This window comes from Podarcis vaucheri (assembly GCF_965113315.1).
Source record: "Podarcis vaucheri genome assembly, chromosome: Z".
NCBI classification, from domain to species: Eukaryota; Metazoa; Chordata; class Lepidosauria; order Squamata; family Lacertidae; genus Podarcis; species Podarcis vaucheri.
Window position 1 is genome coordinate 632747 of NC_138758.1, and position 13989 is coordinate 646735.

A 13989-nucleotide genomic window follows, 5' to 3' on the forward strand; every position below is an offset into this window, starting at 1 on the left:
GACAGATAAAGTTGGGTGTCATCAGCATATTGACGACAACTCAGCCCTAAACTCCGGACAATCTGGGCAAGGGGGCGCATAAAGATATTGAAAAGCATCGGGGAAAGGATTGTGCCCTGCGGCACTCCACACAACAAGGAGTGCCGCAGCGACAACTCCCTCCCTAGCGCCACCCTCTGTCCCCGACCTGAGATAAAGGAGCACAGCCATTGTCTGACTGTGCCCTGAATCCCCACGTTGGCAAGGCAGTGGTCCAAAAGTTTGTGATCGACCATGTTGAAGGCTGCTAACAAATCTAAAAGAATCAGCAGTCCCGGCCCGCCTCGATCCTCTTAATCGTCCTCCCAAAGCATTTTGTTTTTTAAAAAACAGATTTTTATCCACCCTGGTGACAATGAAACTGAACCAGTCCTTGATCTCATTTCAGAGCCGTTGCAGCCTACCTACGGGCCCTGAGCCTGAGTCCCAACCACGCTGTTGTCCACGGCAACCTGGCATGTGTGTATTACGAACAGGGGCTGATCGATCTGGCAATCGATACCTACAAGAGGGCCATTGAGCTCCAGCCCCACTTCCCCGACGCCTACTGCAACCTGGCCAACGCGCTGAAAGAGAAAGGCAGCGTAAGAAACTGGTCCCTTTTGCCTTGGGGTGGGGGGAACATCTATATAAAAGATGTTTTATAGATGGTACTTAACACCTGCCAAAATAGCTAAAATGTATAAAACAAAACAAACAAAAAACCTGTGCTGGAGGTGCAGTAAAGCAGAAGGGACACTTATACATGTCTGGTGGGCCTGTGGAAAAAAAATACAGAAGCTTTTCTATTAGGCAGTGGTGTCCAAACTTTTTTCAAAGAGGGCCAGATTTGATTAAGTGAAGGGCCATAAGGGCCGACCAAAGTTGTTGACTTTTTTTAAGGATTGAAGTTGTTGAGCTCTTTTCTTAGGGTTTTACCCCATGCTGAATTGGCCAGATTAACAGAGACAATTAGGGCACAACCCAGACAAGAATTCCAAAAGGAATGGGAAAAATGCAGAGAATACTTTCCCAAAAGTCTTTTATTTTTATGTTATGTTTTCTTTGTGTAAGGGGATAGGAGTTTAATTTTGATAATTAGTCAATGGTGGTGGGTCTGTTTGTATGTATGAGTTGTTGTGGACTATGTTATAAATAAAATAAAAATTAAAAAAAGAAAATGAAACCGGTCCCTTTTGCTTTCTGTATGGCAGAGGGTTTGCTGAAAAAAGCCTTTGGATGATGGTGACCTCGAAATTGGGCTTTTTTGGGGGGGATTTGGGGTACAGAACCTAGAAGAAGTCCTCTTTTATTTTTTCCTTTGTCACGTTCATGTCAAATCATATCGTCACATACAACTTTGCTCATGCCAAGCGTCGACTCCCCCCCCCCCCGCTCCCACTCCCTGGCTTTCTTAAGCAGTCACGATCCTCTTAGCATTTCTATATCACCCTTTAAAAATTGTCCAGTAGCACCTGATGATAATAATAATAATAATATAATTTATACCCTGCCCATCTGGCTGGGTTTCCCCAGCCACTCTTAGCAACAAAATATTAAAATACAATAGTCCGTCAAACATTAAAAGCTTCCCTAAACAGGGCTTGCTAAACTTGGCTTCTTCTTGGTATAATTTTTTGTGTGCAGGTCCACTTCTTCAGATACAAAAGCTTCTACCAAGACCAAACTGAGTTGGTCTGTAATGTGCTACTGGACAATTTATATATTTTTTTCTATATTTCAACTGCGTTAGACCACCACGGCTGCCTACCTGAACATATATCGCCCTATTTACCTTCTTACTCTACTTAAAACAATTTACTTTAGCATTTGTAAATCACTTTCAAAAATTATCATGACAAAATATTTTAAATCAAACCAGCAAATATTCTCAGATGTTCTTTCACATCTTTTATAAATTTACTCCAGTCCTTTTAAAACAGTTTGTCGCGCCGATTTTGGATTTTCACTGCCAGCTTTGCCAGTTCTGCATATTCAATTGTTTTTCTCTGCCATTCTTCCAAAGTTGGAAGTTCCTGCCGCTTGCATTTCTGGGCTAAAAATGTCCTTACAGCTATGGTAGCATACATAAGTCTACTTTTGGAATTTCTTCTCCCACAATACCCAATAGAATAGCCTCTGGTTTTTTAATAACAGTATATTTAAAGATCTTTTTCAATTCTTTGTAAATCATATCCTAGTAGACTTTGACTTTAGTGCACATCCACCACCTTTGGACGAAATTCCCTTCCTTCTCCTTGCATTTCTAGCGTGCCTTATCTTGAGTTATATATATTTTAGCAAGTTTAGTCGGCGTCAAATACCACCTATACGTCACCTTCATTAAATTTTTAGTTAGTGCTGTACATGCAATAAATTGTTTTTGTCCATAATCTTTCCCACTTATCTAATTCAATGTTATGACCAAAATCTTGAGCCCATTTAATCATAACCGACTTAACTTCTTCATCCTTTGTATGCCATTCTTATATGTTTTTGGCAATGATTTTCTTTTACTATCTAGCAACTCTGTCTCTTAATTTTGATTTAGTATGACCAAAACCATTTCCCTTACTGTCTTCCTTAAATATATCTTGCAAAAGACGGTAAGTGTGCGGGAAAGAGAGTTTGAATCGGATTAGTCTGCTCTTGTATTTATGTTCCCCTAAACCAAGCATGTCTAAAGTCCACTTTGGGGGCCTTCCACCCATCTCTTCTAGATCTCAAAATGCATTGGTTTTGTCATATTTCCTGCTATCCTGCCAAAGAATTTAAATTTTCCCAATGTTCTTTTAGACCAGGCATGTCCAAAGTTCAGTTCAGGGGCCTAATCTGGCCCTCTGGTCGATTTAATCCGGCCCTCGTGGCGGTTTATTTACTAGGGCAAAACTTCCCCCAAAAAAGCTCAAGAACTTTAATCCTAAAAAAAGGTCAGCACCTCTGGGGTCAAATCCTTAAAAAAGGCTCAACAATTGTGGGGTTTCACTGTTAATATGCTTCTTCTTTATTGCATTTCACTATTAATATACTTCTTAATTGTATTTCAGTTCAACAATGACTTTGATAAAATACATCTTTTGTGATGTGCAGAAGGCTTGAGATACCTATGAGGTGCAACAGTTACCATATAGCATATATTCAATATAAAAAACAGCAACAATTGGTTGTTGACAAAGGACAGCTGGCATATATATATAAAAGATATTAACTGATATGCATGCCATTCCAGATATAGCTATATAATCTCTACTGTTGGTAAGAGAAGAACTTTGGAGCAGGCATTTTCAAAAAAAGAGTTTTTTATGAACTGCTCTAATACCAAGTTACCTTCAGGAGCTGAGGGCCGTATCAAACCTCAATCGGGCCATCACATCACAGAGCAGCCTTTTGGGCTCCTGTGAAAGACATACTAATATTCGTGTAAAAACTCTGTTTTGTGTTTCGAAGGTTGCCGAAGCCGAGGAATGCTACAATACAGCTCTCCGTTTATGTCCGACTCACGCGGATTCTCTTAATAACCTGGCAAACATCAAGCGAGAACAAGGGAATATTGAGGAGGCTGTCCGCCTCTACCGGAAAGCTCTTGAGGTACGTGCGTGGAGAATTACAACAATTAAATTGACATATAAGGGTTAGGCATGCGTACCCTGGACTCCTAGTCTGGGTCTTTTTAAAAATCGCCGATCAAATTTTTCTTGATCAGTAACGGAAATAATGGTGAAGAACTGAAAGTGAAGTAACATTTTGAGGCTCGATAAAGCATGGTCCAATAAGTCCCTTTTGGAAGGAAGAGGGTCTGTCCCCCTTTTTATATTCCTGGGCCTCCTGGAATGACCAAAAATCTGCTTTTTCATCAGAAGAACAAAGCAAGGTGTTAAGGAACGGTACAGAAATTGAAATAAAAGCTGGGCACATGCTGTTCTCTGTGTCGGCTGAGCTTGATCCCCTGACAGTCTTATTTTCTAACAGTATTTCCTATGTGTACGAAAAAGGCAGTTCATAGGCCCATTATTATTATTATTATTATTATTATTATTATTATTATTATTACCACAAGTCATTCCAAACGGTGATTTATTTTGCAGCCAGCCCCTGCCACATTTGAGCATCAAAGAGGGGCTCTTTAAAATACGGCATTGGTCATTTGACAGTCTGATCTCCCAACAGTATTTCCTACGCATGCTAAAAAGGCAGTCCATAGGTTCCTCCTCCTCCTCCTCCTCCTCCTTAATTTTTGCAAGTCAATCCAAATGAGGATTTATTTCACGCCCACAACCTTTGAGCCTCAAAGAGCAGCCTCCGTCTCTTTAGAATGCTTCTCAGGGAAACTAAGAGTGAGCTTCTTCCCCGCAGGTCTTCCCGGAGTTTGCAGCTGCGCATTCAAATTTAGCCAGTGTTTTGCAACAGCAGGGGAAGCTCCAGGAGGCCCTCATGCACTACAAGGAGGCCATCAGGTGAGCTTCCAAAGCCATGGGGGAAATAGATTGAAAGAGCTCCTCCTTACTGTATTTTAATCTTTTGCTGGAAGCCGCCCAGAGTGGCTGGGTATAAATAATAAATTATTGTTGCTGTTGTTAATAATTATTATTACTCCTCATGCGCTGGTCTGGTGCCTGTGGGAAAGCTCTTCTCTTGTGAATAAAGCACTTTCTCTTTTAGGTTTTTTTCTTTTCAGTTTTTTTTTATTTTAACATTTTTTTTCCATACACTCCAAACATTTTCAATATATACAATACTGGGATTATACAAACCCCTTGGACTCTCCCCCCATTCCCCCCCCCCGTTTCCATATTTTGCCATCTTGCATGTAATTACAATGATCCGTTCTATTCCATTTCCTTATTTGCTACTTTGGCTTCATCAATGTTATATCAATCCTGCCTGCGGAAAACCATCTAATTCGATTTTAATTTGATCCTGATTTGTTCTTAGGAGGTAATTTAATTATTGTTTGATTTTATACTAATGTTATATATTTGATGTTAGCTGCCCTAAGACCGGTTTCGGCCAGGGAGGGTGGGATACAATTATTATTATTATTATTATTATTATTATTATTATTATTATTATTATTATTATTATTATTTCTAAATATGTATCTTTAAGGTATTCAATAAATTTTTCCCATTGTTTAATTTTTATATATATATAAATAGTTTTTATTAAGTTTTAGCATTTTATATTCAACACAAACATCATTCTTGCAGACAGCATAGGTGAATCCCAATCTCCCCCAGCTTCCCTCTTCTGGTTTTTTAAATATTTACTTCTCCTGCCTATCTCATTCTCCCTTAATTTTGCCATCTTTGAACTAATGATGGTTATATCCTTAAGGTTTTTGCACCATGCTTTTTCACATTTCATCTTCATTATTTTCCCCATTTTGTCCTTTTAACTTTTTTCTTTGCTTAAATTTCCTATCATCTTGATGTCTGATCTTCACGGTCATTTTCATAATCCACTCTTCTTTTGTTGGGACCTTCTATTCCTTCCACATCCGGGCTAAGAACATTCTGGCATAAACAGAATACCCTGTCTTTTTAGGTCTCTTGGTATTTCTTCACCCGTTAAACCTATTAGAAAGGCTTCTGGTTTTTACACAAATGTTCTCCCCCCGCCCCCAGTTAATTATACAGTGGTACCTTGGTTCTCAAACTGAATGTGTTCCAAAACCAAGGTGCACTTTCCCATAGAAAGTCATGCAAAACGGATTAATCCGTACCAGACTTTGAAAAACAATCCCTAAAACAGCCATTTAACATGAATTTTACTATCTAACAAGACCACTGATCCCTAAAATGAAAGCAGTCATAGAATCATAGAATCATAGAGTTGGAAGAGACCACAAGGGCCATCGAGTCCAACCCCCTGCCAAGCAGGAAACACCAGCAGAGCACTCCTGACATATGGTTGTCAAGCCTCTGCTTAAAGACCTCCAAAGTAGGAGACTCCACCACACTCCTTGGCAGCAAATTCCACTGTCGAACAGCTCTTACTGTCAGGAAGTTCTTCCTAATGTTTAGGTGGAATCTTCTTTCTTGTAGTTTGGATCCATTGCTCCGTGTCCGCTTCTCCGGAGCAGCAGAAAACAACCTTTCTCCCTCCTCTATGTGACATCCTTTTATATATTTGAACATGGCTATCATATCACCCCTTAACCTCCTCTTCTCCAGGCTAAACATGCCCAGCTCCCTTAGCCGTTCCTCATAAGGCATCGTTTCCAGGCCTTTGACCATTTTGGTTGCCCTCCTCTGGACACGTTCCAGTTTGTCAGTGTCCTTCTTGAATTGTGGTGCCCAGAACTGGACACAGTACTCCAGGTGTGGTCTGACCAGAGCAGAATACAGTGGCACTATTACTTCCCTTGATCTAGATGCTATACTCCTATTGATGCAGCCCAGAATTGCATTGGCTTTTTTAGCTGCCGCGTCACACTGTTGGCTCATGTCAAGTTTGTGGTCAACCAAGACTCCTAGATCCTTTTCACATGTACTGCTCTCAAGCCAGGTGTCACCCATCTTGTATTTGTGCCTCTCATTTTTTTTTGCCCAAGTGCAATACTTTATATTTCTCCCTGTTAAAATTCATCTTGTTTATTAACAGGGAGAAATGTAAAGTATTGCACTTGGGCAAAAAAAATGAGAGGCACAAATACAAGATGGGTGATGGGTCATCCATGTACTGTACTCTAAAATAAATACAACAGTCTTGTAAATGATAAAAATGAAAATTATTTTTTTTCCTCACCTGCACTGATGATAGTCATTGTTCGGATGGGGACCGGGGCTTCTATCCGTTTCCGCAATCACACAATCAATCAATCAGTAACTAAACTGGGATCCGCACAGTCGCAAAAACAAATGAACCGAAAAAGCCTCCGAAACAGAAACACCACATAAATTGCAAAAACCAAAGCACCAAACTTAATCTGTTCCCGAAGTCTGTTTGATTGGTGCAGGCGCCCCAGAAAGAATAGCCGACAGCCAAATTTGATGTTTGGCTTCCGAAAAACGCCTGGGAACTGGAACTTTTTCTGGGTTTTCTGCATTTGGGAACCAAAGCGTTTGAGTAGTAGTAGTAATAATAATAATAATAATTTGTTTGTTTGTTTATATCCCACCCTCGCCGGCCAAGGCTGGGCTCAGAGCAGCTAACATCATAAAAACAACACAACGAGCCTAAAAGCAGACATCAAGTAATTCAAGTAAAAATTAATTCAGACAAGTTAAAATCCGGGCAGGTGGCAATTATTAGGGTGGAATTGAGAGTGATTAATAATTGCCAGAATTGAGGAGCAGGGATTTCCCAAAAGGAAAGTGCTGCTTGTCCGTATGAAGAAGATGCCACAATGCTGAACCTTTCTGTATAAAGAAACCTGTATAAAAAACATTTGAGAACCAAGGTCTCACTGTCTCACATGACCACTAGGGTGGTTCATAAAAAACACTTTTTTGAAAATGCCTGCTCTCAAGGTCTTATCTTACTACACTAGGGATTATATAGCTATATCTGAAATTTTGTGCATATCAGTTAATATCTCAACCCTCCATGAAAATAGCTGTTTTCTTGGACGTTTTCCTATTTTGTGAAGGCTTTGGAGAAGGCATTTTTTAAAAAAAGTTTTTTTAATGAACTGCCCTAAAGACCACTGTATAGGATAGAAAGAGCCTTCTTGACCCTTACATTTCCAGCGTAACTTCAGTGTATTTTTGTACCAAAATTGCACTTTTTCTCTCGCCCTCCATGTCAGAATAAGCCCCACTTTTGCAGACGCCTATTCCAACATGGGGAACACCTTGAAGGAAATGCAAGATGTCCAAGGAGCTCTGCAGTGCTACACAAGAGCAATCCAAATAAATCCTGCATTTGCCGATGCCCACAGCAACCTCGCTTCCATCCATAAGGTAAGCTTTGTGTCTCTGCTAAATCTATTTAAAAACAAAAACAAAAAACCGGGGGGGGGCAGCAGGGGAATCTTAGTTTTTACAAAGGAAAACAACTGGCAAAAGCCGTCCCAAACCAAGATGGGGCACAAAAAGAAAAAGGGGAGAATTGGAATTTATGCTGGAAGTGTGAGGAGGCAGAGGGCACGCCGATACGTTTATGGTGGGGCTACGGAAACGTTAAAAAATTCATGAGGAAATAAAAAAGATGATCAGAATTAATTTAGAAGGGAAAACCAGAGGCATATTTACTGAGTATAAGAGGTAAAGAAATGCCACAAGATGGGAAGATATTATTCTTATACGCGACAGCTGCAGCAAGGCTACTCCTTGCACAAAACTGGAACAGGAAATATATACCCACAAAGGATGACTGGATAAAGAAACTAATTGAATTTATAGAACTGGCAAGGTTAAGTGCAGTAATAAGGTACCAATCAAACTGGAAAATAAAAATATAATGGAAATGGTTTGAAGATTATGTGTTCAAGTACTGCTCAAAAACTAACATGTTGATATGTTTGGTTTAATGTTTGTAAATCTGGTTTATAATAATAATAAATAGTAAGTTAAAAGAGTTAAGAAATATAAATTTAGATAAAAATTGCAATGTGAATGTGAGTGAAGGAAGTCACATGGGTATTTGGGTAAATGGTGAGTTGGGTATAGGGTTAGTTAGATGTGGGGAATCCATATATGTAATGTATAGTGTTGAAAATGTACGGCAACTAGCATGTAAAATGAAATCATAAATAAATAAATAAATGGGGGAAATAAAAATGGCAATGTGAAATATTATATAGGAGGGTGAGGGGTGGTGGAGGGAAGCCACAAGGGTGGTTTTAATGTCTGAAATTTTGGGTGGTAGGGTAATACGAATTTTGTTTTGTGTCTATGTGTTTGTTTGTAAATAATTTTTTAAAAAGGAAAATGAAAAAATCGCTATTTTTACTTTGGAAAAAAAATGGGGGGGAGGTCTTATATGGGTGATTGGGTGGGTGAATGGCTCATTTTCTTAAATTTGAGCCCCCCCAAATAGAGGGTGGCTTATATAGACGGAAAATATGGTGGAGTTCCACACCCAAAAATCTCATTGTGACTTCCAATCACCCCTACGTCACATTTCCGATGGCGCCCTTTCGCTCGTCTCTCCTAGATCTCAAAATGCATTGGTTTTGTCATATTTCCTGCTGTCCTTTGTCAATCCACACCTGCCAAAGAATTTAAATTTTCCCAACATTTTTTTTTAGACCACACATGTCCAGCGTGTGGCCGGGGAGCGTAACCTGGTTTACTTACTGGGGCAACCCCCCCCCCCAAATGCTCAACAACTTCAATCCTAAAAAGAGCTCAACAACCTTGGGGTTAAATCCTAAAACAGCTCAACAAATTTGCCCCGCCCTCATGTCAAATCTGGCCCTCTTTGGGAAAATTTGGGCACCCCTGTAAATTTAGACAGTACAGTCCTATCTCGGGTTAAATATGCTTCAGGATGAATATTTTTGGGTTGCGCTCTGCAGTGACCCAGAAGTAACGGAGCACGTTACTTGCGGGTTTCGCCGCATACACAGACCCTCAAAATGACGTCATGCGCAGAAGCGGCGAATTGCGACGTGCAGATGCGGGTTGCATTCGCTTCAGGATGCGAACGGGGCTCCGGAACGGATCCCATTCACATCCAGAGTTACCACTGTACTCTGCAAGTGTCCTGTTCTCTATGAAACGTTTCTTCCAAAACCTCTCGTAATTCTGCCTGTATTATAATATTCTTGCTAATTCTGCGTATTTTAGCCTTTTTGCTAGCTATGGCAACTTAGTAGGGATGGGATTCTCTTTCCATCCTTTGTCTGTTAAGATTTTCGCTGCGGCTATTGTAGACACTGTGACTTGCCGTTGTTTTATAACCATTTATTGTAACATTTATTCTATGATCAATTACAATAATCATTCATTGTAATAATCAGTTATTGTACGATCAATTACAATTTATTGTAATTGTTAAGAGTAGGTTTCTGTTGAATTTTTACATGCTGATACTCAATATTATTCTATAGCATGGGGAGGCAAACTACGGCCCCATGGCCTTCTCAATCTGGCCGGGAGTCGGCATGTTTTGACACGAGTATAATGTGTCCTTTTATTTAAAATGCACCTCTGGGTTATTTGTGGGACATAGGAATGCGTTCCTTTTCCCCCCTCCCCAAAATCTAGTCTGGCCCCCACAAGGTCTAAGGGACAGTGGACGGCCCCCTGCTGAAAAAGTTTGCCGACCCCTGTTGTATTCCAAAGAATTAGAGAACTGGAGCTCTTGGAAGCAACAGAGCACACCGTCTCCATCAAGGAGGAGACAGGGGACTCCCCTGAGAAGGAGGCTAGTTCACCAACACAGGAGCCAGATATATGGAGAAACGTGACTCAAAGAAGTAGGAGGCCCAGGGTTCATTCTGATTGTTTAGAAATACACAATCGCTTTGAGGTCCTCTCCCCTAGCATGGAAGACGAAGAGCAGACTCCATTTGAGGATCTCTCCCTCATTACAGTCGATCAGGTAAATGAAGACGAGCAGCAAAGTCAGTCCTCAGGGAATGTGCAGGCGACCTTGGAACGGACAGCTCATGGAAGAACCCCGACCAAACCCAAGAGGAGACGTGTAGTGGTGATAGGGGATTCCCTACTGAGGGGAACAGAAGCAGTGATCTGTGGGCCTGACAAGATGTCTCGGGAAGTGTGCTGTCTCCCCGGGGCTAAGATCCAAGATGTAACTGAACGACTGCAGGGAATCATAAAACCCACTGACAAATACCCCTTCCTCTTGGTTCATGTGGGAACCAATGACACTGCAAGCAATAGCCTCCAGAAGATCAAAAGAGACCTCGAGGCTCTCGGCAGGAAATTGAAGCAATTAAATGCACAAATTGTCATCTCATCTGTCCTCCCAGTTGAACGATGTGGCCCAGGGAGAGAGGGGGAAATAGTGGAAGTGAACAGCTGGCTTCGCAAATGGTGTAAACAGGAACGGTTTGGATTCTTAGATCATGGACTGCAGTTTCTTGAAGATGGACTTCTGGCAAGCGATGGGCTGCACCTCACAACGGTTGGGAGAAATGTTTTTGCCAAAAATCTCAGAAACCTCACCAGGAGGGCTTTAAACTGACTAATGTGGGGGAGGGAGACAGTGCTCCTGAAGGTAGGAGTCTATCAATTAATGAAGATGATCATCCAAATGTCATAGACCAAATGGAGCAAACAGCACGCAGACCTAGTGGTGGGAGGAAAAAACCCTTAAATAAGAGACACGGGGGAATGATTAATGGACTTCAATGTCTGTACACTAATGCGCAAAGCATGGGAAATAAACAAGATGAGCTTGAGCTCTTGGTACAGCAAACTAAATATGACATAATAGGCATCACTGAAACCTGGTGGGATAAGTCCCACGATTGGAATGTAATAATGGGGGGATACGATCTATTTCAGAGAAACAGACCAGACAAGAAAGGAGGAGGAATGGCGTTATATGTCAGGGATGTGTATACCTGTGAAGAGATCCAAGATTCAGAACCTCAAAGCCAAAGTGAGAGCATTTGGGTCAAAATTAAGGGAGAGAAGAATAACAGGGACCTCATTGTGGGAGTTTACTATAGATCCCCAAGCCAAACGGAGGACATAGATGATGCCTTCCTGGAACAGATGGCCAAGCATGCAAAAGGAAGGGAGATAGTAGTAATGGGGGACTTCAGTTACCCGGATATTTGTTGGATCTCAAACTCAGCCAAGAGTATAAGGTCAAACAGATTCCTCACTGGCCTTGCAGACAACTTCATTGTCCAGAAAGTGGGAGAAGCAACAAGAGGAACAGCCATTTTAGATCTGGTCCTAACCAATGTTGATGATCTGGTTAGTGGGGTAGAAGTGGAAGGATCATTAGGCGCGAGTGATCATGCTCTTCTGAAGTTTACTATACAGCGGAAAGGAGCAGCCAAGCATACTAGGACTCAATTTCTTGACTTTAAGAAAGCCGACTTCATAAAACTTAGGGAAGTGCTGGGTGGGATCCCATGGACAGTAATACTAAAAGGAAGGGGAGTTCATGATGGCTGGGAGTTTGTTAAGAGGGAGATAGTAAAAGCACAACGTCAGGCAATACCAATGAGACGGAAACATGGAAGATGCCTAAAAAAGCCAGGGTGGCTATCTAAAGAACTTTTAACTGAGTTAAGATTAAAAAAGGATGTGTACAAAAAATGGAAAAGGGGGGAAACCACCAAAGAGGAATTCAAACAAATAGCCAGCACGTGTAGACACAAAGTCAGAAAAGCTAAAGCACAGAATGAACTCAGGCTTGCTAGAGAGGTTAAAAGCAACAAAAAAGGCTTTTATGGGTATGTTCGTAGCAAAAGGAAGAACAAAGAAACAGTGGGGTCACTCAGAGGAGAAGATGGTGAAATGCAAACAGGGGACACAGAAAGGGCTGAACTCCTCAATGCCTTCTTTGCCTCAGTCTTCTCCGATAAGGAAAACAATGCCCGACCTGAAGAATTTGGAGCAAATGATTCAGCAAAGGAAACACAGCCCAGAATAACTAAGGAGATAGTACAAGAATACTTGGCTAGTTTAGATGTATTCAAGTCTCCAGGGCCAGATGAACTGCATCCAAGAGTATTAAAAGAACTGGCAGATGTGATCTCAGAACCACTGGCAGTCATCTTTGAGAATTCCTGGAGAACAGGCGAAGTCCCGGCAGACTGGAGGAGGGCAAATGTTGTCCCTATTTTCAAAAAGGGGAAAAGAGAGGACCCAAATAATTACCGCCCAGTAAGTCTGACATCAATACCAGGGAGGATTCTGGAACAGATCATTAAGCAAACAGTCTGTGAGCACCTAGAAAGGAATGCTGTGATTACCAATAGTCAGCATGGATTTCTGAAAAATAAGTCATGTCAGACTAACCTGATCTCGTTTTTTGACAGAATTACAAGCCTGGTAGATGAAGGGAACGCAGTGGATGTAGCCTACCTTGATTTCAGCAAGGCATTTGACAAGGTGCCCCATGATATTCTTGTAAAGAAGCTGGTAAAATGCGGTCTTGACTCTGCTACCACTCAGTGGATTTGTAACTGGCTGGCTGACCGAACCCAAAGGGTGCTCATCAATGGTTCCTCTTCATCCTGGAGAAGAGTGACTAGTGGGGTGCCGCAGGGTTCTGTCTTGGGCCCGTTCTTATTCAACATCTTTATCAACGACTTGGATGATGGACTCAAGGGCATCCTGATCAAATTTGCAGATGACACCAAACTGGGAGGGGTGGCTAACACCCCAGAGGACAGGATCACACTTCAAAACGACCTTGACAAATTAGAGAACTGGGCAAAAACCAACAAGATGAATTTTAACAGGGAGAAATGTAAAGTATTGCACTTGGGCAAAAAAAATGAGAGGCACAAATACAAGATGGGTGACACCTGGCTTGAGAGCAGTATACAATCTATGATTGTTGAATGTTACTTTATAAGTCTACCAGGTGTGGATCATCGTGCCTTCTGTCTGTTCTTCATCTGTGGTTTTGATGGTTGAGAAAAAAAGCTAGTGGCAATTGCTGAAATATCCCTCCCTTTCTAGGATTCCGGAAACATCCCAGAGGCAATTGCTTCGTATCGCACTGCCTTGAAACTGAAGCCGGATTTTCCTGACGCTTACTGCAACCTGGCGCACTGTTTGCAGGTGAGGCAGAGTTTTGAGGGCCAACACTCCCAGGGTTTCCGGCATTTGGGAACCGAGGCATTTGAGTCCCAAGGTACCACGGTAATGGTAAAAGCGTCACCTAATTCAGGAATTGTCCAATGTTACCTTAGAGACCAACTCAGTTTGTTCTGTGTCCAAGCTTTCATGTGCAGGCAGACTTATTCAGATACACTGAAGCGGAAGTCCCCACACCCTGATATTTAGAGGGAGGGTGGGGCGGGGTATTTCTCTGAAGGGTACTAGGACTCAATCAGTATGGTCAACCTGTGGACGACTGTGTCTCATT

The 13989-nt window shown here is 41.6% G+C and overlaps 1 protein-coding gene across 3 annotated transcripts in view; it reads left to right on the forward strand.

Moving 5' to 3' along the window:
- The window catches only part of LOC309523538 (UDP-N-acetylglucosamine--peptide N-acetylglucosaminyltransferase 110 kDa subunit), an 80273-nt gene that overhangs the window by 40118 nt on the left and 26166 nt on the right, over window positions 1–13989 (forward strand). For all 3 annotated transcript variants that reach the window (XM_082207382.1, XM_082207383.1, XM_082207384.1), the window contains 5 exons: window positions 428–623; window positions 3466–3606; window positions 4372–4472; window positions 7769–7922; window positions 13581–13682. In XM_082207382.1, the coding sequence (XP_082063508.1) occupies window positions 428–623; window positions 3466–3606; window positions 4372–4472; window positions 7769–7922; window positions 13581–13682 (694 nt within the window). The remainder of the gene's footprint in view (window positions 1–427; window positions 624–3465; window positions 3607–4371; window positions 4473–7768; window positions 7923–13580; window positions 13683–13989) is intronic.